At 35.7% G+C, this 27,797-nt stretch overlaps 1 protein-coding gene across 4 annotated transcripts in view; it reads right to left on the minus strand.

Moving 5' to 3' along the window:
• LOC6049288 (DENN domain-containing protein Crag) overlaps window positions 1-27,797 on the minus strand; it is a 63,335-nt gene that overhangs the window by 10,948 nt on the left and 24,590 nt on the right. For all 4 annotated transcript variants that reach the window (XM_038259262.1, XM_038259259.1, XM_038259261.1 and 1 more), the window contains 2 exons: window positions 1,476-4,787; window positions 1,087-1,416 (listed from right to left, as the gene is read on the minus strand). In XM_038259262.1, the coding sequence (XP_038115190.1) occupies window positions 1,087-1,416; window positions 1,476-4,714 (3,569 nt within the window). In that variant the 5' untranslated portion in view covers window positions 4,715-4,787. The remainder of the gene's footprint in view (window positions 1-1,086; window positions 1,417-1,475; window positions 4,788-27,797) is intronic.

Genomic DNA, 27,797 nt, shown 5'->3' on the forward strand with positions numbered 1-27,797 from the left:
TTAGGGGTCATACCTATGCTCAACAATCAAAAATAAGGGAACGAAAAATTTTTTTTTCGAGATTCGATTATCCGAGGCCTTTGGATAATCGAGTCTGGACTGTATTAAAATTTCAGTGCTTTTGAAAAATACGATATTTTGTGAAAATTTTATTATTTTACAAAAAAAAAACTCAAAAAAGTGAAAAAGCAAACAATATTTTGTTTCATTTAAAACCCATAAATTTTGAGTATTTTTAAAAAAATACGGTAATTTGTGAAAATTTGAGTATTTTCCAAAAAAAACTCTAATAAAATGAAAGAAAAAAGCATACAAAATTTCGCATACGGGTGTCAAAGTATTTCATATTTTGAATGTTTGAGTATTTTGGAAAAATACAGTGTTTTGTGAAAATTTTAGTCTTTAAAAAAAACTCTAAAAAAGTGAAAAAGCAAACAAAATTTCGCTTCGCAAAATTTTGCACATAATAAAAATTTGAGTACTTTTGAAAAAATACAGTATTTTGTGAACTGTTTTGAGTTCATATTTTACTTAGAAACATGCTAGATTTTCAAAAAATAGTCAAGTATAGGAAAAGTGTGACAAATGGGGGCGGGGTAAATTTTGGCAGATTTCATCGTGACATACTTTATGGATGAAGCCTAGAAAAATTGAGTAATAATGATATAGACATACAGAGTGCTGTATTTTGTATAATTTTTGTAATTTTTATCCTTAGTTTTTTTTTTTTTGCATTTCCGTATTATCGGGTTTCATTAAATATTCATGACTGATGGGTTTTTACCAGCAGTTTTTGGTTTTAATGTCAATATTGTTGTTGTTATTAGTATTTTTAAATTAAATCTTGTTATTTATTTCATATTCTCAGTTTATTTGATTTGCATCTTCTACTTGACTCTATTGCTTTTATCATCATTTTTATGATCAAAAAACTAAAATGTTTACGCTATTTTCAGAGAAAATCTTAAAATGGTAAAATAAGGTTCTGACTAGTTTAAAACATGCAACAAAAATGCTAAATTTGGGGAGAATTGCTCTGCTCATTCAAGATAAAATAAAATTCAACAATAACAAACCAAAACTCACCCAAAGCTAAACTTGAGCGTCGACCCGATGCTGCTGGCGAAGCTCGCCGTCACCGAGCTTCCCACCGGCATCGTCTCCGACCGGTGCATGCTCTTGTTCAGCTGCAGCGAGTCGTCAAACGTCGCCGACCGCTGCCCCTTGAACAGCACCGGCTGGTCGGTGTAGATGGTGTTGTTGTGGTGGTGCAACGCCGCCCCGTTGGCGTTCGGTTTGTCACCACCTGCTAGCGAAAGCTTCTCGGTGGAACGCTGCAGCTCCAAAACTTCGTCGTCGCCGTCGTTGAGCGCCCCGAGCGGGTCGTCCTGGGTGACCACGGTGCGGGCGGAGACCCTATATTAAGGCGAAGCGAGTTGATTAGAGGATTTTAAATGTTACTGGTCAATACTTACTTGGTTGGACTACCCTTGGAGTCGTCCTTCCCCTCAACAAGCTCCTCCTGTGAGCTGTTCTCGGCCGTTTCGGGTGCGAAATCGAGCGCTCGCTTAACCTTTCCAATCGCTCCGTCGCCAACGGTCACGCCATTCGGCGTGCCCCCGTTCTGCAGCGAGTGCCGTTGCAGTTTGTCGATAAACTTGGAGTCTCCGGCGAAGCTGTCCGCTCGGGCCAGCATTCGCGGACTGAGGTCGCAGGTCGTCGAAGACGACGAGGGGGATTTGAACACCTGTTGCTTGTCTTTGGGACTGCCGCCGCCGGAGGCGGCCGTGCCGTTCAGCTTGTGGTGGGTCGTGCCTTCGCCGCTGATGAGCAGGCCGGCGCTGGAGACTACGTCGGAGGATTCCTGCGGGGCGCCCGACTGGCGGACGATCGTTCCGAGGCGTCCGCGCAGCTTGTCGAACGCGGCAAAGTCGATGGCGGGGTTGGAGGTGTGTTCGGCGGCGCCGGAGATGCCCGAGTCGAGGCTGGTGCGGGACGTTCCGTCGACGGATTCCAGCGTGGAGAGGTTGTTCTCGTGGGAGATGGAGAGTTTTCGGCGGGCGGCGAACTTTTTGCCGGCGCGCTTGAAGTGGGCGGCGCCGAGGACGATGTTGCGCAGTCGGTTCCAGCGCATTTGGCTGGAGAGCAGCGAGTCCGAGGGCCACTGGGCTTCGAGGACGCAGCGGTTGTAGAAGCCGTAGGTGAGGGCGTTCGGTTGGATGCCGGAGCGCTTCATCAGGTAGTGGAGGCGGACGGCGAGGACCGGGAGGTTGTGCATTCCGCAGAGTTGCATCATGATGCGGTAGCAGACCTCGTCGCAATGGATCTTCAGCTTGCTGGCCTTGCTGAGCAGGTCGTAGGCGGCTTTCAGGATGGCGTGCTCGCGGCCGGAGTTTTCCGCGATCAGGCTGGGCAGGACGATGAAGTAGATTGAGTAGCAGGTCGCGAGCAGATGTTTGGCCCAGAGTTCCGGGTTGGCTTGGTTCTTGCGGGCTAGCTTTTGGGCGGTTTTAATCTCGTGTTTTGTTCGTCGGGCCATGGGGGAACCGGGCGCCAGGCTGGTCTGGTGCTGCTGGAGGGCGTTCATGAGGACGGTCCGTCGGGATTGTTTCAGCAGGACTGGGTTTAACACGAACGCGCAGTACTGGTAGTTTTGCTCGGGCAGTCCCGGTGCGCACTCGGGCGGCAGAATGAATTTGGTCCGCTCGCTGCTCTGGCCGGAATCCCAGTCGATGAGTTTGATCTCCGTCGGAGTATCTTCGTAGGCACTGACCTTTTCGGCGCACTCGTCAAAGAACGCCAGATTGTGATCCCCGTCGGACACGAACGAGCGCTCCTCGATAAACTTGATAAACATCTGCGTCTTCATCAGCAGCTGAAAGAACTTGTGATGCGCTTTGTCGCGTGACCTCAAAAACGCGTTCATCTGGAACAACGCGTCCGGATCGGTCGCCCGGCAGGTCGGTGCCTTCGAAATCGGCACCAAGTAGTCACGATAACCCTTCAGAATCGACGCCATAAACTGCAGAAACGCCTCCTGTATCCGCTGCTCCAAGTTGTGCTCCCGCTTCTTCTTCTTAAAGTCCCGATCCAAGCTGTTCGACGACTCGTACGATCCATTCTGGCTCAACTCCTCCAAATTCCTCAACGTTTGCTTCAACACCCGAGCCGCCCGCTTCGGCAGCAACTTGGTTATCAAATGCTTCTGCGATTCACACAAACTGATGTTGTTCGTGTCCAGATCCACGCAAGTCACATCGTTCGGCGGTTCATAAAGATCGAAGAATCTCGAATCAACCCCGATCAAGTACGGCAACGGTGCGTGCAACACCTCGGCCAACCCGAGCGGACACAGCGGAATATACGGACACTGCCACTTGAACGGGAACAAAAACGACGAAACGGCTTCCGCCACGGCCGTCAACGTCGCCGGTCGCAACGAGTGAATCAAGATCTTCTGCTCGGTCATGACCAGCAGCAGCACGTGCAGACAGTTCTCCGGCCCTAAATTCGACAGCAACTGCCGAAACCCTGCGCCGCTTCGCGGCAACGGCGAATCCTCCGGCAACGTCAGCAAGATCCGGTCCTGACTCAAATTCGACAGCTGCAGTAAGATGCTGGGCGACGGGAATGGCACTTCGTCGAGCAGGTGCGTGATGTAGCGCTCGATCGGCACTGGCAACGGCTCGTTGTAGATCGAAATCTGGTGCAGAAACTGGAGCCACTTCTCGAAGGTATCGCCAAAGGGCCACCGCGACAGCAGGCAGATCGACTTGTTGACGTGCAGCGAGTGCGTCTTGTGCGACTCCGGACCCCACTCGAGCAGCTCCCGCTGCTGCTCGTTCAGCTGGCGCTCGCTAAAGTTCTCGTAGAACGTCAGCGCCGAACCGTACACTTTGTACGTGCCATCGTTCACCGTCAGCACGAACGTACTGAATATCGGTTGGATGGGCTTGCGCTTCAGTTTGCCATCGCCACCCGGCACGTGAGGCCACGCCTCCAGCGTCGTTCCCATCGGCAAACAAAACAACGGCACGCTCGGACACAAATTCAACGGAAAATCATTATGATCCACCGTCGGATACCGATGCAATATCTCCGGCTGATAACTAATCAACTTCGGCCGGTTCATCGACTTCTTGTAACACAAGTACACGTCACTCCCCATAATCCCCTTGTTCAACGTCTTGTGGATCATACAGAACGCGTGCGGAGGCTTCTCCCCCTTCGACGGAATCACCACGCACAAATCCGTCACCACCAACTCATTGCACGGCATATCCGTCTTCGCCCGCCGAAAAGTGATAAACGTCTTCGCCGACGAGTTGTTCACATTCGCCAACCGATCCCCCGGCGTATTCAGCACAATCTCCGCATCCGACATGATCCGCTCCGCCCCCTCGTACATCACCCCAATATCAACCAGCGGCGACTTGTCCTTCCCCCTCCGGTAATAAATAAAACAAGCCGTCGTCCGCACCGACCCGTAGTTCAAATCCGCCAACAGCCCGCTCGGCGTATTCTCCAACACCTCGTAGTCCGCCGGAATCTTCTCCCCCAGCGACGGAAAAAACACGCCAATGTCCGTGATCGGATCGATCGTCACAGCCGACCGCAGGTGCGACGAATCGTTGAAGATGTTCTCCTTCAGCAGTTTGGGGTTCTCCGGCATGCCGGCCACCACAAAGTAGTCCGCCACCCGCCGCTCGTCCATCTTGGCTTAGAGGTGGAGCGGTGCGGGATGCCGGGAGAAGCGGGGGACACCACCCGCAATCAGCCGCGGCGATCTGAGGGGAGGGACAAAGAGAGAGAGAAAAAGATTGGTTGGGATTAGTTTCCGGATTTATTTGGGACGCGTGGCGATGATTATCTCTCGGTGGGTTATGAGGTTCATTTGAATGTTTCTAAAAATCTTGTTGTTAAAATTCAGTTATGGTGCCGATCGCTAAAGTGTTGATAAGAACGTGAGGAGATTTCGAATGCAATATGAATTTATTATCCGCAGAAACGTACTTGGTAAAGTATCATTAAGGCGCATCTTTATGTTTTCTAATCTATTCGATAAGATATAAGATGCTACAAAACAATATGTTTTAAAATCTGAGTGCGTCTCCAAAGCACAATTGAGTCGATTCAACTTAACGACTTCCTATCTTTGCCAAAAGTTTTCCCTGACAATATTTTGACAAAATCCTTTTACAAGTTGCTTAGAATTATCACCTTAGTTCACATGGTGAATAATTTTGGTGCCGAATTGTCTTTTCCTAATTAACAGTCAAAACCCGAAGCCTGCAAAATGCGTTACAGTAAATTTTCGCAGGCTTGGGGAATATGCAAAATAGCACCAAACTTCAATGTTTTATAGTGTTTTGGAATCGTCAGAATGTCTACTTTAAGGAAAAAATATGAAAATTAGTGGATTTTAGGGCGGGGCTCGGGGGGGAGGGAGTGAACAAAAAATATCCGAGCAAAATGCGTTACAGTAAATTTGTAAAATTTATATCTTATGCAAAACATGACAAAAACTCAAAGTTTTATAGTGCTTTGGAAAGGTTACCTGAACTTTATGTCAAAAATATAAAAAGACTACGTTTTCCATAAAGTTTTACTAAAAAAGTTAAGTTAACCTTTATTGTTCTATATACTAACATCAGTAAGAGAATAAAAGCATGACTATTCATTAGAAACATAATCATGCGACATATATAACTTCTCAAAATTTCATGAATAGTCAATCTGCAACAAAATTGAACCGATTCAGCTGAACCGGTTCACCCAACCGGTTCAATAGTTGTACCGGTTGAACATTTCTGGCACAAAATGTATCATGCGACATTTTTAACTCTTTCAAATTGCCTGAAAAGGCATTCTGTAACAAAATTGAACCGATTCAGCTGAACCGGTTCATCCAACCGGTTTGATAGTTGTACCGGTTGAACATTTCTGACACAAAATGACACAAAATAACTGTTCATGAGGCATAATAAAATTATATTTATTTTTTTAGACAAATTTGTACAGCACTGAACAAATTTATACTTAAAGAAAATTTAAATTGTATAAGGGTAAACGGAATGACTTTCCTTACAAAACAAAATGGCGACTACAAGAGTGCTTAGTCAGGTTATCGCCCTTAACGAAACGCTAAATATTTTACTGCTTTATCACTAAAGTCATTCCGTCAGATTGCTGTCAACTGTCTGCAACACTTTTGTAACTCTTCCCTTTTATAGCTTTTATAGCACCCTAGTGAACAGCATTTCGGAAGGAACCGGTAAAGAAAAAAAATAAATGGGCAGCAGTGGCGGCGGGAGCAGGCCAGAGAGGGTGAAGAAATACCCCAAGAAATCGCTCCCCGGGCAGACGGTAATAACAGAATTCATGCCATTTCAATAACAAATACTGTTAAAATAACAGAAAATGTTATGGAATCTTCTTGAAAAAATCATTTTTGCATAAGAGTTTAATAACAGTTTATGATATCATAACAAAATTTGTTATTGGCCTGATATTGGTTGAAAGTCAAAACAACTTTGAAATAAATTTTTTTGTTATGGAAGAATACCTCAAACTGTTATTGGGATGATCGGATTAGTTGTTAAAATAACAAAAAATAATAACAAAGATTTGTTCGAGGAATAACTAAAAATGTTATAAAATAACATTAAATGTTATTGGCCTAATATTTTCAAATATCAAAAAAATGTTATTCCCAAGTTATTTCGGTCTGCTCGGGAACAGCTGCTTCAGACTGCACCCAAAAAAAATTAACCAATTTTATTTTTTATTGATAATTGAAATCACATTGCTACTAAAAACGTATTGCCAAAAAATAATATTTTTAATTTTATATTTTATATACCAAGCAAAACAATGTAAATGGGCCAAAGTCGAAGTGTAAGCAAACAGTCTGTCCTGCTCACGTCAGTGCATGTTCACATTAGGAACGAACAGGATAGACCTAAGGGTTAAGCACTTCGAGTATACCGCATACTGTGTATGGCAGCGTACCATATGCGCGTACCATACGCGCATAATACTGGCATGGTATGGTCAACTTTTTGATACGATTTATATCAGTGTAGTTGTCAAAATCGTTCAAAATAATAAACAGAGTAGATTGCTTACACAACACATGTTTATTCGGCAACATAAGAAAAATAAATTTGGATATTTTGAGTTCTAGACCAGGTTCTGGAAAAGAATGTGTTAGATCTGTTAGAAATTCATCCACATTTGGGGACGGAATCGAGCTGCGGCGGCCAAATGGTTATAATTTTATTATTTAAAATGAATAAGTAGAAGGAATCTTGATCTGGACACAAAGATCCGGGAAATTAGCGTCGTTCATCGTTTTGACCTCGGGTTTGACCAAGATAAAGTCCAGGGTACTACAGCTTGTCTAAATACTACGAGTTGATCCAATGGGATCACAGTGCTCTGAGATGTTACAGCCGGACGAGAATTTTGGAAATGCTGCCTGCGTTTTTCTGTGGCATGATGCCAATGGTTGTTTCGGGGCGGTACTGTTTTAATTTCTTTCGGACGAGACCTTCTTTTGCTACTCGTTGATTCTGTTGGATTTATTAGTTCCGAGTGCGTGTCAGGGAGTTCTCCAGAACCCCCCCTCCCCCACGCACACACACACACACACAACGCGCGGGTAACGTGTCCGAGGTGTCTCCGAGCCGGATGCCGAAGCGTGCCAACTCCCTCCGGTGGGCGACCCTTATGTCCACCGGCTTCGTTGAGGTGTCTTCGCCCTATTCCGGCAGGGGTCACCCAGCGTGTGGCCCGTCCTCTACTAACATCCTCCAGGGGCACAGAAGTTCAGAAAACAGCCCAGGGCTAACGGCTCCCGTTCCCTGGCTTCCCCCAGGATCCACCGAAGTAACATCCCCCCCCCCTGCCATCTCGTTCAGCGCTTTGACGCGTTCGGAAATCTTCACCAACTGTTGCTTGTACCGCGTCGTTCCAACAATGTCCTACATGTACTCCAACAACCCACAATCGGTCTCCGCGATCGCCTTTGGTTTTGTTATCAAAATCGACTCAATCTCGCCCTGCAGAATCAGGAACCGATTGTGGTCCAAATCATTCCGTGCTGTTTAAGAAACACCTCCTCGAAATTGACCTTCGGGTTTTTGGGAACCCTCTCAGAACCGCTTCCCCGATCAAGAATCTGCCCCAACTGTACAGCTCTATGCGTGTGGAAGCTCCGACGAATTTTGCAACATCATCTTACAGCTCGCTAATGAATTCCCTCAGCCAACAAGTGGGGGCAAGCCTCGGGGTAAGCTCTTTCTCGTCAAAGACGAATTTCAATCAATCGAGGAAAAATTCCTTCCTCTAGCTTCATTTCCACATCCAGCCAACTGAATCCAGCTAACAGCAAAAGCAGCACAAAAGTTTGACGTTGAGAAATGTCAAAAGTTTCAACACTGAAATAAATCTTTATAGATAATGGTCAATGCTGGGTCGCGTATCATACGCACGATATCTAGTATGATACTCGCTACATACACACTCCATACACACCTCAGTATCAGAAGTGATCTGCCCTTAGGGATAGACTCTTTGTTTACACTTTGGCTTTGGCCCATTTACATTGTTTTGCTTGATATGCCATCACTTTTGAAAATTCGAAAAAGAGGCCAATGTCGAAGTGTAAACAAAAGGTCTACCTTGCTCACGTCAGTTGACGTTTACATTAGGAACGAGCAGAAAAGACTCTTTGTTTATTTTGCTAGAAGTTATGTTTTTTGAAATAAATGATTCAAACTTGACAACTTGACTTTATTCTTTTAAAGTTAAATTTAATTTTGCAATAAAAATAGCTCAAGTGAAGTTTTGATAAAGTGCACTGTTTTCAATTTACAGCCATTTGAGAAATTTTGCAATCTAAAGCTCAACATTTGAAAATTTCAAAAGTAAGTGTTGTTAGACTTTTAAAAAGTTTTTCTTGATTTTTAAATGACTAAATCCAGACTTTTTTTTGAGTAGGTCCTTTAATCCTTTCAGGCCTGATAGGTCTTAATATGACAGAAAAATTAAAATTTCCAAAACTATTGTATAGTCAAAAGAATCTTTCTCTCATAATTAATTATTTTTTTTTAAATTCAGTCTCCAAAGAATTAAACAAATGTAAACATTGAGTGCATCCCACTCACTTCGACATAATGTGTGAATGGGAGTGAGGGGGATACACTCCAAGTGTACATTTGTTTATAGGACCTAAGAAAAAAGTACAGATTTTTTTTTTATTGAAAAATACAGAAAATATTACAAAATTTACTTTTTTAGCATTGAAAATCTGGCCATAAATTACCATCGGTGATCAAAAAACGAGAGCTGATTGGATCACACAGAAAAAATCTAATTTTTCCTGTTTTTTATTTATTTCGGCAACCAAAGGTTAAAAAAACAAAGCTAAAAAAAGGAAAATGTACAGAACTCGATTGTCCGAAGTTCGATTATCCGAAGGTTTGTATGGGACTTCAAATAATCGAATCATGACAAAAAAAAACATTTTTTTCGATTTTTTTTATTTTCTTATTTTGAACATTGAGCGAGTTCTGTGACCCCAATTTAGTCAAAATTGAGTTGTCGAATGCCTTTTAGCATACCAAATACATTTTTTCAGTATTTCAACCCCGCCATTTTGACCGCCATCTTGGAATTAAAAATTCTAAATCACTTTGAAGCATGTTTGAGGTCGTATTCCAGCTTAGCAATCAAAAACAAGACAACGAAAATAATATTTTTTTCTCATTCGATTATCCGAAGATTCGGTTATCCGAAGTGAAATTTTTCCGAGGCCTTTGGATAATCGAGTCTGGACTGAATCCGTTTTTTCTTCAAAGATAAGCAAAGCACTACATATTTATTTTTTAAAGAAAATTGCAATTTGGACACAAAAATTACCTCAAAATGGCTCTAAATAGAAAACGGTGCACTTTATCAAAATGAAACTAAGATACTTTTCGATTGCAAATTTTATTTTACATTACAAATGGATAAGGTATGAAGGTATCTTCTTGAGGATTTTTTTTAATCTCTTTGTTTCAAAAGTGATAACTTGGTCAAAGATTTGTTGGCCTTACTGGTTTTTTCTGCAAAACTTTTTTTAAAAGCATGAAAAAATTTAAAAAAATGTATTTTTTGGAAATTATTTTTTTTTTATTAAAAAAAAGTGTTTTTTTAAATCCATGAGATTGTTTCCCCAGTTTCATTTTGCTTGATGTAGTTCTAATCTATACTTACTACTTTGCCGAAGACACCAAATCGATAAAAAAATCCCTTAACTGGTTGTACACAATGGCAACTTGGGCATACGGAAGGCACCCAAAAAGTTTAAGCGAGATTTAAAAATGCAAATTAAAACAGATGGCTGAAAAATCTCACAGAATTACTCAAAATGAACATTAAGATTGAATTAATTATGAAGCAGACTGAAATCAAAAAAACTTGTTTTAGTCAAAAATAATAAAAAATGCATTTAATACTGCTTTCATAAATGGCTGTAACTTTTAAACAGTAAGCTAATAAAAACTAATTTAATTAATAAAAAAAAATGTTTTGCGGAACATCACTTTTCTCGGAAACATTACCCTGAATTGCTTCGTTTAAGAACTGAACAATAAAAAATCAGAGGTTTAAAAATTTCGTATGGTTCTTAGGTACCGTAAACAGGGGTGACTTTGATAGGATTTCAATTTATTTTTGGAATATTTTCCAACTGGTAAGGCTTGTCTTGAGATTATTATTTTTAAAACATGTACTGGGGTAGCCTACACATGGTCAATATACTTTTTTTTTGAAAAAAAAGTTTTTCAATAGTGTTTTAAAAAATAGTTAGGTTAAAAATTCTATTTTTAAAATCCGGGGTGACTTTGATAGTCATAGTTTTTCTTGTTAAAATCAGATTTAAGGTGTTCAAACTTTATTTTTACGGCAAATGTAACATTACTAAGGTTGCTAATTTAGTTTTCTAGGAAAAAACAATGTTTATATTTAGTTAACTAAGTTTATAAGCTTTTTTACAAAATACATATAAATTTTAAGTAAAATTGTTTAAAAGTCAGAATTTTGCCTGAAATTTGTTAAAACTTGTTATGTTTATAAAATTATCGATAAATATTGCATTTAAAACTGAATTAGAAGCAAAAATCAAAAGTTTTCACATTTTATATGAAATTTGTTCAACTGAAAATGCCTATGGAACAAAAGATTTTTATTTATTTATGTTTCAAAAACACATAATATTTATTATTTACAAACTTATTCAACCTTCTCTTAGTGGAAAATTGTCTAAAGAATCCGAAAATGCATTCCGTTTTCCGATTTAAAACTATGTTCGTTGAGAAAAACATGACACTTTGAGAAGATTTAAATAATGTTTTTCATCAACATTTTCTTAATTATAGTTAACTAACTTTTTAAACTTTTCAAAATTTTATGAATTTTTTTTCTTGAGGTACTTTGAACACTTCTCTACCACGGTCAGTATGATTCAATACCATTCCGTACGTATTTAAGTTGTACTCTTCATTTTTCGGAAAAATCTCAAACCTATCAAAGTCACCCCGGCTATCAAAGTCACCCCGTTTTACGGTACTTTTTTATCAATGTAACCTTACCTCAGTTTATTTGGAAAAAGTGCAATTACACATAAAACGATGTTAATTTACAGAGGCACATCCACATTCCCAAATGTAATTTTACCATGATTTTTCTGCTGACTGTGCGGTGCTTTTGATAAATTGTTTGTATAGGGGAACGGCATGTATTTTCATCGGGCACCTAATCTTGGCATATTCGCACTTTGGCGTTCGATAAGAGCTTCTTAAAAGCGTTTTTACCCTATATCAACACAGTAAAAAATTGTGTAAATTTGGAAGGTGTAAAATCAATTATACCTCTTATATGATGTGATACTATTTTGAGAAAGTGACAAATTTACACATTTTTAGATGAAAAATCATTTGCAAATCAATTTTATTTAAATATTGAAAATTTCCCCTATTTCGGAATAAAATGTTGGTGTCTTGAACAATGTTGTTTACATTGGCATGCCTCACAACTTGCTGAAAAAATCAGAAACTTTCCAGAAAAGTTATTCCATAAGGCACCAAATCTGCATAATTTAGCGGGTTTGGACCACACCAAAATTACAAAATAAGATTTGACAGGGGAACGCATTTTTACAGCTATTACAACTTATTTTGTTTTCAGATACTCTAGGTATTTGGGTTTTTTTTACCATGTGTTGTTTATAGTGATTTTAATTCTAAATATAAAATTCTTCTGGTTTTTGTAACAAAAATGTTTGGATGCTTCTCAATTTATCCACTTTTTTTTTGTTTTCCCTTCACGGCAAACAGAGCTCACTCGTCACCTGTCGTCGGTTCGGTTCCATGCCCTTATAAACTCGTCCACCACCACCACCATCGACCAAAACGGAATAGACAGCCGGCCTGATGCGTCGTAATTTGATTAGGTCATTTGCATACAACCGGCTCTCTTCCTGTTTAGGGCACCCTCTGCTCATGAGCTTCAGCTGGCTGCCTGTTCCGCCTGGTATATAAATGGCGCCACGTGTGACCATCATCATAATCATCGTCATTTCAGAAGCCAAATCGCAACTCGGGTGGCACTTTTTAAAACGCATTATGTACCAAATATTGTGTTTAAATTTCAACATTACATTCTTACCAAAAAGTTACCCTGAAATGCTTTCCAAATGAGTGTTTTTGCCGTGCGGTGTTGTCGTTGGCCCGTTGCCCAGCCAAGTTTCCGATAAATGTGTCGAAAAGCAATTTCAAAGTGCTGTCTCTTGTGGAGAGGTCTGTCTTCGGTGGATCGATTAAAAATTCTAGTCGCACCAATAAATGTCGGCATGGGCGACGACGACGGCGACAAAGCCGACGACATCCGCAGAGGAAAGCTTTAGAGGTGTTGAAGCATACGGTATTATGCAATATGCGTAATTTTTTTTAGCCGGTATTGTTGGAGTCCAAAAGTAGGAAGCGCGTTAGAACTTCCGCTTTCAAACTGAGCGGTTCTTGGTGAATGTTTGAGAGCGACGTAATTTAAATAAAATAATTTCGTTTTTTTATAAATCTAATTGATGAAAAGATCTTCTTATGATTAAAACAAACGATAAACTGGCAACTCTGCCTGAAGTTGTGAGCATTATCCATAAAAAAAATCAATCAATTTTTTTTTCGTGACATTCGTAGAATTGAAAGCTTACAAGATTTCTACCAAGACATGATAATTGAAATGCCTTCTCCAAGCCACAATCCACCGTTTGATTGAGGTATTTTCGGATCGTTTTACCATGTTTTTTCTCTAGTCGTGATCAGATCCCTTGTCAGCCCGAGGGAAAATTCAACTGCGATGAAGCGCGGTTGAAGTCACGTCACGTACGCCGGGTTTTCCTCCAAGGTAAATTGAACGGTACCGTTGGTTGGGGCGAATAGGGACAGATGTTTAACTTTGTTTTGCTGTTTTCATAATTTTCTTTGGTTTATGTTAATAAAAAATAATTTTGAATTTGAACATTAAATGCCCACTTCACCCCAGTTGACGGTAAACCCAATTGTGATGAACATACTCGTGAGGGTGGTCTCAATAAAACCTAATAAACCCCCAAAAGTGGAAGCCATCCAGCCATCCCCATTTGCATCAAAACTCTCAATAAAAATAACAGATACTCGCGGTCCAACACTGGATGACCGGAAAAGTGTCCCTCAAGGGAAGATTAACGACCGCGTAATTGCATCCAAATACGGTTTTGATGGCGCTTGGTCATGCAGGCTCTTTTTTGTCCAGCTCATCATCTGCTCGTCAGCTGAAATTTGAAACCGAAAAGAGTTGAGCTTTTTCTTCATTCAAACTCAAACCGAGTCGGCTTTATATAAAGAAGGCAGATGAGCTAAGCCGCTGACGAGCGCACCTGTTGCCGAAACAAGCTTTGAACAGCAGCTGATGATGATGCTGAAGAGATGCGAATCTCTGAACTCTCCGGGTGGATGGGTTTGGTTGGATGCGCCCCCCCTCAGCCGACGAAAAGTATAAAGAGGTAAAAAAATCTAAAAAAAAGCAGTTGAATAATAATTATTACGAAATTTGGAGTACATGGAGTGGTAAGAGAGGGTTTACACTGTACAGCAAATGAAAAACCTTCATTAATCAGCCTGTTGATGATTGTTGACATCCCTACATCAAAACGAATTTGAATTCATAAATAATTACAACATCTTTTGGTGTTGCTTCTGGATAACCTTAGTTTGATAGAAAAGCGATTAAAGCGATTTTAAACAAAAATAACGAAAAAAAAAAATCTATAAATGTCTGAAAATTGGGCAGTTTTTAAAGTTATTTTTATTAACGACATAACGTTAGACAAAGTTGTCAGATTTGTAATAAATTTTCTTCAGTATTAAATTATTTAATATGAAAAAAAATAAAATAAACTAAGATGAGCAATTCCATGTCAAATAGGGAATAGGTTGTACCGTCATATAGAAATTGCCAAAAACCATCAAAAACCTAATTTTTTCAGCATTTTTATTTTTAAAACTGCTCTAGCTTCACAAGGATTGGACCTAGAACATTAGTCAATATGGAGACTTTTATGTAAAATTGTCTGGAGCATCGATTCCCGTATTCAGTTTTAGAAAATTTTGAAGTTTAGAGCACTTTTCAAAAAACCAGTTTCAGTAAATGATTTTTGTATTTTTTAGGTGAGTTGCTCCATCCTGCATTATTGTGAGTCTTTTTGTAACATCTTAGCCTATTTTCACAAAAATTTTCGGACGAAAAAAAAAAACGTTGGCTCACCTTCAAATTTTACTTTTAAACTTAAGAATCAAAAAGTTTCATAAAAGTGGCGTGTTTTATTTTTTTTGGAAAGCGCCTCAAATTTCCTACAAGTTTGTCTTTGACCAACGGCTTCCAGATACAGCAATATTTAAATTACGAAACACAAAAATATTTAAAACACTTGCGTAGGATAACATGTCTACAAAGTTTTATTGAAATCAGAGATGGTCGAGAAAAAAGTACCTAAAAACATCCTGTTTTGGGCTGAAATTGCTCAGACACGTTAAATTTTCTGAGCTTTAGTCGTGATACATTTTTAATAAAATAAAAAAAAATCATGAACTTTTCTAAACTGCATATTTTATATAAATATATTTGATGGAGATCTTTGGGACCGTAGGTCACACCAAATTTTATTTAGTGATATAGTTTCTGTTTTGACATTATATAAAAAAAACTCGAACTTTCTAACAAGACCAAATAAAATGTATGTCAGATTAGTGTAAAAAATCACAAAATTAAAATTGAAAAATCACTGTTTATTTGAAATTTAATATTTTATTATTCGCTTTATTAAAAATTAACAACGTTTAAAAACATTACAAATAAGTACCGACAATTTCAATTTTGAAAAAAAAATCATTAATTCGTAATTTTTTTTGCAGCATAGTGTAAACAATGACGCAAGCTTGGCCGGCCCGAATCAGATCAAACTACTGAGCTTGGGTAATTTTCCCTCGAATTGGTTCAAGTTCAATGACGCGATAATAATTCGTGCAACATGGCCGTCGTTGTTGCTGTTGTTTTTGTTATGTACGACAAGAGAGCCAAAGTTGTGTGTCAGCTGGTAGATTGCATCAAATTTGGCAGCCTGCTTTGCTTGGGTTAAAATGAAACGACAAAACATAAGTTTTTTTTGTTTTAAATAAATTAAAATTCCAAAATAAATTCAATGTAAATTCTTAAGAATACACATTTTGTTACAATTATTACATAATTTCTAAATCTCGTCTAAAATTTCAAAAGAACAAAATAAATAAAATAAATCGTTTTTGAAATGTCGAGTCGAGATTCCGAAATTCGGAAAATATATTTTTGCAATTCCGTCGTGAAACTACTTACTTTTCCTGTCATTCTTGAACGACGAAATATCCTACTTTTCTGTACCAAAAATAACAGAACCGAATAGCAACACTTTACAAAATAAATGCTGAAAAGTTCTACTTTTCAGCACTCAAATGGGTGCTGAAAAGTTGAACTTTTCAGCACTTGTTTTGAAAAGTAACACTTTTCAACATTTTTTTGATTTAAACAATTTATTGACAAAATACAGGAAAATTTGACATAAAATTTCACTCAGTGTGTGTTTTTTGGAATTGCAAAAAATGTTGTATGGAACTCGTTGCAAAACTTGATTTTTTCAGCACTCGTTGGATAAATGTACGACTCGTGCTGAAAAAATCTCTTTTTGCAACTTGTTGCATAAACTACTATTTTCAAATGGATTAGAAATTTCAAAAAAGTTTAATTTTTTGTCATTGATAGTTTTCAAGATATTATCCATTGAAAAATTAGGGCTGAGAAATATTTTTTTTCTAATTTTCATTCGTCGTAAGACTTTTTCTCAGCAATCAAAGGTCGGATCAACAATTCAAAAAATAAAAATTCCACAGAATTTTCTCAATTAACATATTTTTTTCAGATTTCTTCAGGTTTAAAAAAAATGCTTTAAATCACATTTACGTTAAAAAGATCAGCTCTTCATCTTTAATTTGCTTTGTTTTCAGTGGTGGACAAGAATTGAACTATTTTATAAATATGAAAAAGACAAATTTTACTTAAATATCAACCTTAATTGTATATAGTGTTTTACAAATAAGCTGTTTTTTTAATTGCAAATTTAATTTTAAATTAAACATTATCTAAAGAATGTTTCTTATGAAGATTTTCGAAATTTAAAAAAAAAACTATTTTATTTGAATATATATACAGCTTAAAATTTGGCATTTAATAATAATTTAATTAATTTAAATAATTTAAAATTTCAAAGGGGGCAAAGTTTGTCAGAATCGAGTTTTTGTGATAAAAAATCGGGATTTATTCCGCGTATCTTTTTTTAAATCCTAACATACAACTTTGCCGAAGGTACCAAATCAAACAGAAAATCCTTTCTCAAGATACGGATTTTCGAACGTTTTCATCGCACTCAAGTTTCTATGGAGAAACCAATAATGGAAAATGGCTTATTTTTAGAGTTTTTTTTGAAAAGGTCCTATAAGCTATTGTGTTTCATATGTTTATACTGCCCATGTTCGCATAAATGTCCCATAAGCAAAAACAGCAAGCTGAGAAAAACGCATTTGAAGTTTGTCCCATACATAAGGCTACGTGTTAAGTTTTCGCGAAAAAACTGGATTTCCTCCTGATTTCTGGAACAAAGTACTGAAAGTTATAGGCTCTTTTGAAAGAGCACACAATTTTGAACCAAACTGCATCAATAACTCGAAATCGATGAAAATGCATATGGGACATTTATGCGATCAGGGTCAGTATAGGACCTATTAAAAAAAGAAACTCTAGATTAGGACTTAAAAAATCGATAGACAAAGTTTCACCCAAATTAAAGGCTACAATGAAAAGTCGATTTGCGAAAACGTAGTTTACTGCTTAACAGCATTTTAAATTGTTTTAATGTGGATTCATCTAAAAAAGTTGCAAAGACGGTAAAAGTAAAAGTAAAACAAAATTTATGTCGTTGAGCTTAGCAGACTTCAATGCAAAGTACGAAGGCATTGTTGTGGGATTGCAAACGGTCAGACTATCGACCAAACCGCGGAATTCTTAGGTTTTCATTGCTTCTGCTTCAATTTAATGTCCGAGGAGGTCAGTTTAACCCTCAATCGACCAAACATCTCTTTAGCTTAGATTTAAAAAAAACGCCTAAAATCCATTTAAATTGTTTTTTTGTTATTTTGAGCACTAGGGACCATCCATAAATCACGTGAACACTTTTCTGAAATCTCAAATGATAAAAATATCTTAAAATAAAAAAAAAAACAAAAGAAAGTTGAAGTAACAGTTCGGCTGAGGGTTAACTTTTGCAGACAGACAACCAGACGAGTTGGAGGTTTTTTGAGTGTGCCATTTGAGGCTTGCATGGAAGCTGCCGCGCCAATGAAAACATAATGAACGCTGTATAATTAGCGCGCCAGTTTTGAGTTCAGGGTTAACCTCGTGAACTCTCGTTAAGTCGTTAGTTCGTTTCGAAGAGGAGGATAATCGGCTCTTTTTTTGTGTTTGGTTTGGGGCAGATCCATCTGTTTTTGAGGTTTGACTAACGTTGAATCTTTAAAAAAATGGGTAATAATGCAATCAAATTTGCCACTCAAAGGCCACCGAACGGCCAGTTCATCAAACCTGAAAAGTTGGACGTCGTCCAAAAATGCTTGTAAATTTTCCATCACCCTCCTTCGACAACTGCTTTATAACTCCCCAATGGGGAAAAAAGTGGATGATGAGTTTGTCAATTTCCCCATTTCGACGATGGCACCGCAAAAAGTTGATTGGAAAATGCATTGCCGAGCATTTGTCACAATAAAAACGAGACGACGTGGACTATAGAATGGTTGATGTTGTTTTTGCAGTTTTTCGTTGAATGAGTTTTAAAACATCAGGACCTAAGTTTATGCCTATGCCTAGTGATATCGACTTGCACCCACAAGTCACTTTGTGTACCTATTCCAAACTAATTATCACCCCCCGCAAGAGGAAGAGAAGCAGCCTCGTGGAATGCTAATATTGACCCGTTTGCCAGTCATTAGCACAAAAACCAAAGTTTTGCACTATTTTCGCACCGCGAACCGTTTCTCTCTTTGCCTTTTACGGAGTAGTTGTTGTTCATACTGCAATTAGGAGAAATCAATATTTGGCATTGTCTTGGCTGCAAAATTCTGAAATAAACAAACACAACTTCCTTTGGAGACCAAAGTGGCGCCACACCTCTCCTTCCGAAGCTAGCCGAGTAAATACAACACACCGTGTTTGCCATGTTTGGAAGAGAATTGTCGATTTGAGAGCAAGAATAAATTACGTGAATGATTCTTAAACGAGTTGTGTGTTCATACGTTTTCAAGGAGATTTGTGCACCTGTCGGTAAGATTCTGAATAATGCAAGCAGAATTTTATAAAAAACGCAGAAGGTTCTTAACAAAAAATGTAATTTTTTTTTTAACAAAAATGAATGATTATCCAAACCTGGATTTTTGTAGTTAGAAATCCTCAAGGTTTGAGTTTTACCATGCAAACCAAAATAACCTGTTCCAAAGTATTCAGGACACCTAGAACCTGCTGCAACCTGCAGAACTTTTTGAGCTTTCAACTTGGAGGAGGATTTAAATATTATTTACCATGAAAAACCTCAACTTTTTTTTATAATTTGCTTTGAATGAACCACAATCAATAAAAAATGAAAGATTTTAAAAATTCAAAATTTAAAAAAAAATTGAACAAAAAATCGAAAAAATACCACAATAAAAAAAATGCAAAAAACTGTATTTTGTGATTTTTTAAAATATTTTACAAAAGAAAAACTTGAATAAAGTGAGCAATTCTCTGAGTTTTCGGTCATTCGATTTTTTTTTGTATTTTTTAATCCGGCTGAAACTTTTTTGGTGCCTTCGGTATGCCCAAAGAAGCCAATTTGCATCATTAGTTTGTCCATAAAATTTTCCATACAAATTTGGCAGCTGTCCATACAAAAATGATATGTGAAAATTCAAAAATCTGTATCTTTTGAAGGAATTTTTTGATCGAGTTGGTGTCTTCGACAAAGTTGTAGGTATGGATATGGACTACACTGAAAAAAATGATACACGGTAAATTTTTTTTATGATTTTTAATTTAACTTTTTGTCACTAAAACTTGATTTGCAAAAAAACACTATTTTTATTTTTTTTTTATTTTTTTGTTTGTTTTAGAGGACATAAAATGCCAACTTTTCAGAAATTTCCAGAATGGGCAAAAAATCTTTGACCGAGTTATGATTTTTTGAATCAATACTGATTTTTTCAAAAAATCGAAATATCGGTCGCAAAAATTTTTCAACTTCATTTTTCGATGTAAAATCGAATTTGCAATCAAAAAGTACTTTAGTGATTTTTTGATAAAGTGCACCGTTTTCAAGTTATAGCCATTTTTAGGTAACTTTTTTGAAAATAGTCGCAGTATTTCATTTTTTAAAATTGGTGCCCATGTTTGCCCACCTTTGAAAAAAATATTTTTGAAAAGCTGAGAAAATTCTCTATATTTTGCTTTATTGAACTTTGTTAATGCGACCCATAGTTGCTGAGATATTGCTATGCAAAGGCTAAAAAACAGGAAAATTGATGTTTTCTAAGTCTCACCCAAACAACCCACCATTTTCTAATGTCGATATCTCAGCAACTATAGGTCCGATTTACAATGTTAAAACATGAAACATTCGTGAAATTTTCCGATCTTTTCGAAAAAAATATTTTCAAAAATTTAAAATCAAGACTAACATTTTAAACGGGCCAAACATTCAATATTACGCCCATTTGAAATGTTAGTCTTGATTTTAAATATTTGAAAATATTTTTTTCGAAAAGATCGGAAAATTTCACGAATGTTTGATGTTTTAACATTGTAAATCGGACCTATAGTTGCTGAGATATCGACATTAGAAAATGTTGGGTTGTTTGGGTGAGACTTAGAAAACATCAATTTTCCTGTTTTTTAGCCTTTGCATAGCAATATCTCAGCAACTATGGGTCGCATCAACAAAGTTCAATAAAGCAAAATATAGAGAATTTTCTCAGCTCTTCAAAAATATTTTTTTCAAAGGTGGGCAAACATGGGCACTAATTATAAAAAATGAAAAACTGCGACTATTTTCAAAAAAGTTACCTAAAAATGGCTATAACTTGAAAACGGTGCACTTTATCAAAAAATCACTAAAGTACTTTTTGATTGCAAATTCGATTTTACATCGAAAAATGAAGTTGAAAAATTTTTGCGACCGATATTTCGATTTTTTGAAAAATTCAGTATTGATTCAAAAAATTATAACTCGGTCAAAGATTTTTTGCCCATTCTGGAAATTTCTGAAAATTGGCATTATATGTCCTCTAAAACATACCAAAAAATAAAAAAAAATTAAAAATAGTGTTTTTTTGCAAATCAAGTTTTAGTGACAAAAAGTTTAATAAAAAATCACCAATTTTTTTTTACCGTGTAGCATTTTTTTTACAGTGTAGTCCATATCCATACCTACAACTTTGCCGAAGAATCCAACTCGATCAAAAAATTCCTTCAAAAGATACAGATTTTTGAATTTTCACATATCATTTTTGTATGGACAGCTGCCAAATTTGTATGGAAAATTTTATGGACAAACTAATGATGCAAAATGGCTTCTTTGGGCATACCGAAGGCACCAAAAAAGTTTCAGCCGGATTAAAAAATACAAAAATTAAAATTAAAGAAAAAAGACCGATTCCGTAGAGAACTGCTCAAGTGGGAAAGCATACCAAATTTCGCTGCGTTTGATATTCATAAATCAAATTATGAAAATTTGAATACATTCGAAAAATACGTTATTTTGTGGAAATTTTTGTATTTAAAAAAAACTCTATTAATAAGAAAAAAAAACGCTTCATTTGAAACCAATATTGCATATTTAGAAAATTTGAGTACTTCCAAAAAACATTGTAATTAAAAAAAAAGTATTTTCAAAAATACTATTTTAATGCGATAAAGCTTTTTGTATTTTTGAATTTTTGAGTTTTTGAATTCTAGAATTCTAGAATTTTTAAATTTAAGAATTCTAGAATTCTAGAATTTTAGAATTTTCGAATTTTCGAATTTTAGAATTTTATAATTTTAGAATTTTAGAATTTTAGAATTTTAGAATTTTAGAATTTTAGAATTTTAGAATTTTAGAATTTTAGAATTTTAGAATTTTAGAATTTTAGAATTTTAGAATTTTAGAATTTTAGAATTTTAGAATTTTAAAATTTTAGAATTTTAGAATTTTTGTATTTTTGTATTTTTGTATTTTTGTATTTTGTATTTTGTATTTTGTTTTTTTTTTTGGATTTTGTATTTTGTATTTTGTATTTTTGTATTTTTGTATTTTTGTATTTTTGTATTTTTGTATTTTTGTATTTTTGTATTTTTGTATTTTTGTATTTTTGTATTTTTGTATTTTTGTATTTTTGTATTTTTGTATTTTTGTATATTTGTATTTTTGTATTTTTGTATTTTTGTATTTTGTATTTTTGTATTTTTGTATTTTGTATTTTGTATTTTTGTATTTTTGTATTTTGTATTTTTGTATTTTGTATTTTGTATTTTTGTATTTTGTATTTTTGTATTTTTGTATTTTTGTATTTTTGTATTTTGTATTTTTGTATTTTTGTATTTTGTATTTTGTATTTTTGTATTTTTGTATTTTTGTATTTTGTATTTTTATATTTTGTATTTTTGTATTTTTGTATTTTGTATTTTGTATTTTGGTATTTTGGTATTTTTGTATTTTGTATTTTGTATTTTTGTATTTTGTATTTTTGTATTTTTGTATTTTTGTATTTTTGTATTTTGTATTTTGTATTTTTGTATTTTGTATTTTTGTATTTTTGTATTTTGTATTTTTGTATTTTTGTATTTTTGTATTTTTGTATTTTTGTATTTTTGTATTTTTGTATTTTTGTATTTTTGTATTTTTGTATTTTTGTATTTTTGTATTTTTGTATTTCTGTATTTTTGTATTTTTGTATTGGCGATAAGATTATCGCCAATAGAATTATCCAAATAACGATAACTTATCGTTAGATGAATATATTATCGACGATAATTTTATAGATTAACAACATTTGAAAGTAGAAAAAACAATACAAATCACACCTTTCCGTGTGGTTTTTATAAAATTTAAATATAGCTTTAATTCTATTTTTTCTGAATACACGACGAGTTGCAAAGCTGAAAATATTACCTAAAACTTTTTGGTTAAATATTATTTAAAATTTTTATTATTTGGTAAATATTTTTCGTTTCGAAATTTATTCAGAATCAAACAGCACCAATTTCCCCAAAAGCCAATAAATCTGTGTTGGACCGACGATAAAACAGCGAAACATACTGCAATTGCAATCCAATTTGGTGCATCACCAGACAATGAGGATGCACCGAGTTGTGGTCCAAAAAACAAACAAAAAACGGTCCGGATGCTGAATCCAAGAGGATGAGACACAGTACACTTTTATCAGGCAAATTGGATATTTATTCATGCAGTAGCAGCAGCAGCAGCAAAAGCAATCTCGCCCTTTTTTGCTGTTCAATTGTAACGAATTAAAATTCATTTCGTACACGACAACGACGACTTTGTCCGTGTGTCTCGTCTTGGAATCGTCCCACTGAATTGAGTGCAAACGTTTCAATTGGACAACCCTCTGATTCTGCTCTCTGGGAGAAGTTGGGGTCGAGGAAGACGACCCGCAAATTGGAAAGTCGTCTTATGCAGAGTTTTTGAATCAATTTGCCCCACGACGAGAGAAGGGGTCAAGTAGCAGAATGAATGCGCCTGCAAGTAGGCCACAATCTTATCCTGGACACGAACCAATTCCAGCGTTGCGCTGTCTTGTGCATCGCTGAAGGAACACGTTGACCTGATTTTGTTCGTCTCCCCTAATTAGTCCTGCGACTTGCCGAGCTAATCCAATTCCGTCGAACCCGTTTTGTTGTTCCGCCCACAACCGCAACCACCGTAACTCCAGTGCGGTTGCATTCCACGGTTTCTTCATCAACTCTCGGCGAGGTGGTTGATGACAAATTGCGACACTAATTACAAGGTTGGCACGACGACGAGCGAGTGAGATCTCGCGCGAAACTCATTACTTCCAACGGCGGGGTAGATATTTGACGTGATTAAGTTCGCAGAGCGAATTTCTTCCTGGAAGAACGGATTGCTCGGTAATCAAATCGACTTCCGCTGCTCGTGCACAATTCGACGCTTTCCCCTCCAAAGTATGATTGAGTGGCATTATCGCGACACGATAACAAATTGAAACATTATCGCTCACTTAAAATTAAAAAAAAAACACATCTCAATCCAAAATGATCCGAAATGACGTGGTGTGAACAACTGCTGGTTGTGTTCCAACAGACTGGCTGGTGGTCGACATAACGTCACTCAGCACGTCACCTTCTGCACGATGCATGCAACCAACCAGGTGTGAATTGGCAGAAACAACGGCGGTGATGTAGATGATGACGACGACGAAGAGTGAAGCACTACAAGAAACACCGCGGGCTTAGTCAGCAGTATTGTGTTGGACGTGTTACAACTGTTACCCGTAAGCTTGACTAATCCGTGTTTGTTTGAAATTATTCAATTTAGTTCAAAATTTAACCTTTGCAAAATGACCAAATAATTTACCGAATCACAATGATGGTGTTACACTGTTAAACTCCAATCATAAGTTAAAGTACCTAAAAGCAAACAGAGAAGAAAAAAATAATTAGAGAAAAAATAAAATTGCTTGGCTAAATTTCACTTCGGATAATCGAATCATGAAAAATATTCAAATTTGACTAAATTAAGGTGGCAGAACTCGAATTTGATGTCAAAAGTAAGAAAACTAAATAATACGATTTTTTTTATTGTGATTCGATTATCCGAAGTCCCATAAAAACCTTCGAAAATTCGAACTTTGGATAGTCGAAACTTCGATCGAGTCTGGATTGTATACGTTAATTATTTGAAAAGTGAGCATTTTAAATAATTCAACAACTTGTACATTTCATAATTTTTTTCTTGGTGCAAAATAAGTCGATTATTTTTTTTGTTCAATTAGTCGAACATTTATTTTTGTTCAATTTCGCAAAAAAATAAAAATATAATAAATCGAATGCGAAAAGTGTTTAAAAAGCATTTTACACTTGTTAAGCTGTTTTGCAGTTAGGCCGTTGCAAATATTTTTTGAAGTTTATTTCCCTCGGCTCTGACCAAAGTCGAGGGGGCAAAAAAAAAAAATATTAAAATTGAAATTAAAAGCCTAGGTTTCAACATTTGGATGAAAAAAGTGTTTTAAAATGCATTTTACAGGCGTACAGTTGCTTTCCAATCATAAGTTTAAAAAATATCGAAGTAAAGAAGGATTTTTTTTTCGTAAAAATAAAACTTTTCGTTAGACATTGGTATTTCATGTACATTTTAAATGTTTTCAAAGGAGTTCAAACATGCTAAATATGATTATAAACGCGGGAAAATGCATTTTAACTGGTTTTCAGTTGATTAAACTTTAATTTTCATTAAAATTTTGAAGTTTTTCGAAAAAATATTTTTTTGCCCCCTGATTATTGAGGCTAGTGGTGTGCAAAACCGCTCATTTCTGTGAGCCGCTCATTTAAATGAGCGAGGTAGCGTTTAGCTGCACTTGATAAAATAGTCTTGAAATGCAGATTTTTTTGTTTAAAAGGACAACTTTTATTTTTTTAGCAAATGAATGATCAAAACAAGCGTCAAAAAAGAAGATCAGAAAAAATGCCTTAAGAAAGCTATTTTTCTGGTGGCATCTAGCATCCTTGGAAACGAACTAAATTTTCAATAAATGTAAATCGAAGAATAAAAAACAATTGAAATTTCAAAAATTTCAAGAATTTTAAGAATTTTAAGGATTTTAAAAATTTCAAGAATTTTAAGAATTTCAAGAATTTCAAGAATTTCAAGAATTTCAAGAATTTCAAGAATTTCAAGAATTTCAAAAATTTCAAAAATTTCAAGAATTTTAAGAATTTCAAGAATTTTAAGAATTTCAAGAATTTTAAGAATTTTAGGAATTTCAGGAATTTCAAGAATTTCAAGAATTTCAGAAATTTCAAGAATCTCAAGAATTTCAAGAATTTCAAGAATTTCAAGAATTTCAAGAATCTCAAGAATTTCAAGAATTAAAATTTCAAGAATTAAAATTTCAAGAATTAAAATTTCAAGAATTAAAATTTCAAGAATTTCAAGAATTTCAAGACATAAACTTTGAAAAATATTTGCAAGGGCCTAAACATCGAAAATTTTCAAAAAAAATCAAAAGATGTTCAAATCAACGCAAACATGCTAAACATGATTTCAAACACAGGGGAATGCATTTTAAATCAATTTTATCTGATTGCACTTAAATTTCCATTGAAATTTTGAAGTTTTTTGAGAAAATCCTGTTCATTTATCTGGAACCAGATATTGCAACATTTTTGATCAAATGTGTTTGACGGACGAATTGTTTTTGGCATATTTTTTTTGTATATCAATGCATTTTAAAAAATAATTATTTTTAAGTTGCGCAAAATAAATTTGAAAGTATTTAATAACAAAATCATTGAAAATTTCAAATTCAAAAATTACTTGTGATACTTTGAATAATTGCACCATTTTCAAGAGTTTTTTTTACGCTGTTGTGTTTCCAATGTTTATAGGACCTATTCAAGAAAAAAAACTCTAGGTTTTTTTTATTTCTGAAAACAAAATTCGAGTAATTGTGATAATTTTCAACTATTTTCTTAAAAAACATTTTTGATTTATTCTTATGTTGTTGAGATACAGGACACGAATATTTCAAAGTTAAATAGATTTTATTTTTTGATAATTTATAGTTTCGTGATTTTAAAATTTGAGATTAAATAAACATTAAAATTTAAAATTTTATTAAGCGAAAATTGACACTACCTATTTCAACATTTGAATCTACAAGATCTAAAAACATGATTAAAAATTAATAAAAAAAACTTCATATTTATGAATCTAAAATATTATTTTTAGATTTATTCATACTTTCTACAAATTGGACATTAAAAATTGGACCATTAGTCGCTGAGATTTTGGCATAGGAAAATGTGGGAATTTTTGGATGAGACCTGAAAAACTTATATTTTTTTATTTCTATTTCCTTTATTCGCTGTTCGCTCTTTTTGTCAATTTTATTGAAAATTTTCTAAACTTTTCAAAAAACATATTTTCAGGAATGGACAATCATTTAACTTTAAGTGGCTATATCTTGAAATCGGCACATTGAACTTTATAAAAAAAACCGTGAAGTTTTTTTTTCATTTTTACAAAAAACTATATTTTTCAAAAAATTATAACTCTCCATACTACTCTATGGCTCAAATCTGGGTGCTGAAAAGACAGAATGCGTAACGTGATTTCCGAATGATCCCCACTGCTCCTCACTAATACAACTGCACTACAGCTGTAAACATAAACAAAGTAGAAGGCTTTGTTCAAGCTCAAGCGTGACATATTTTTTGCTGCTGAAGTGACTCGTTTTGAAACATTTTGGATCTGATGATATTAAAGTTTTCGCTGAATAATTAAGTTCTTCGTGCTTTTTTTGTTCCTAGACTAAATGATGGGCGGTTAAAAGAGTCCTTCATTGTTTTTAACATGATGAAATATTGCGTCAGATGTGGGGGAATTTTGTGAATCAGAAGAGCAACCAGATGGAAGTTACGAGATTATGTATCTTTGAAGCGCAGTGATAATACAGGAGTAAGATTATTCAATGTTATTTGGCAGGTGCCATTCACAGTTACTGATAATTCGTCTTAAACAATTTGTAAACATAGGTTTTGAGTGAGACATAGCGCTTATGGAAATGTTAGCAACGAATCAAGACAATCTCGATTTCATCCCTTTTCTTAAGACTGACTCAAAAGCTCGACGCCCTCGACTTTTTTATTCCTGACGAAATAAATTATAGATCGATTACAATACTTGCCAATTCATGGCATCATTTTTCAAACAGTAAATTGGTTCCGCTTTGGCAGTTCTAAATTGAGGCCGCTTTGCGGACAACTATTCTGCACCCAGGCTCAAATGTAGTGGATTTTTGTCCCATTAACATATCAAAAATTATACAACAAAAAAAAAAAAAAAGAAGAATTGATTTTGCCGATTTTTT

Source organism: Culex quinquefasciatus, chromosome 3, assembly GCF_015732765.1.
Source record: "Culex quinquefasciatus strain JHB chromosome 3, VPISU_Cqui_1.0_pri_paternal, whole genome shotgun sequence".
Taxonomy (NCBI): Eukaryota; Metazoa; Arthropoda; class Insecta; order Diptera; family Culicidae; genus Culex; species Culex quinquefasciatus.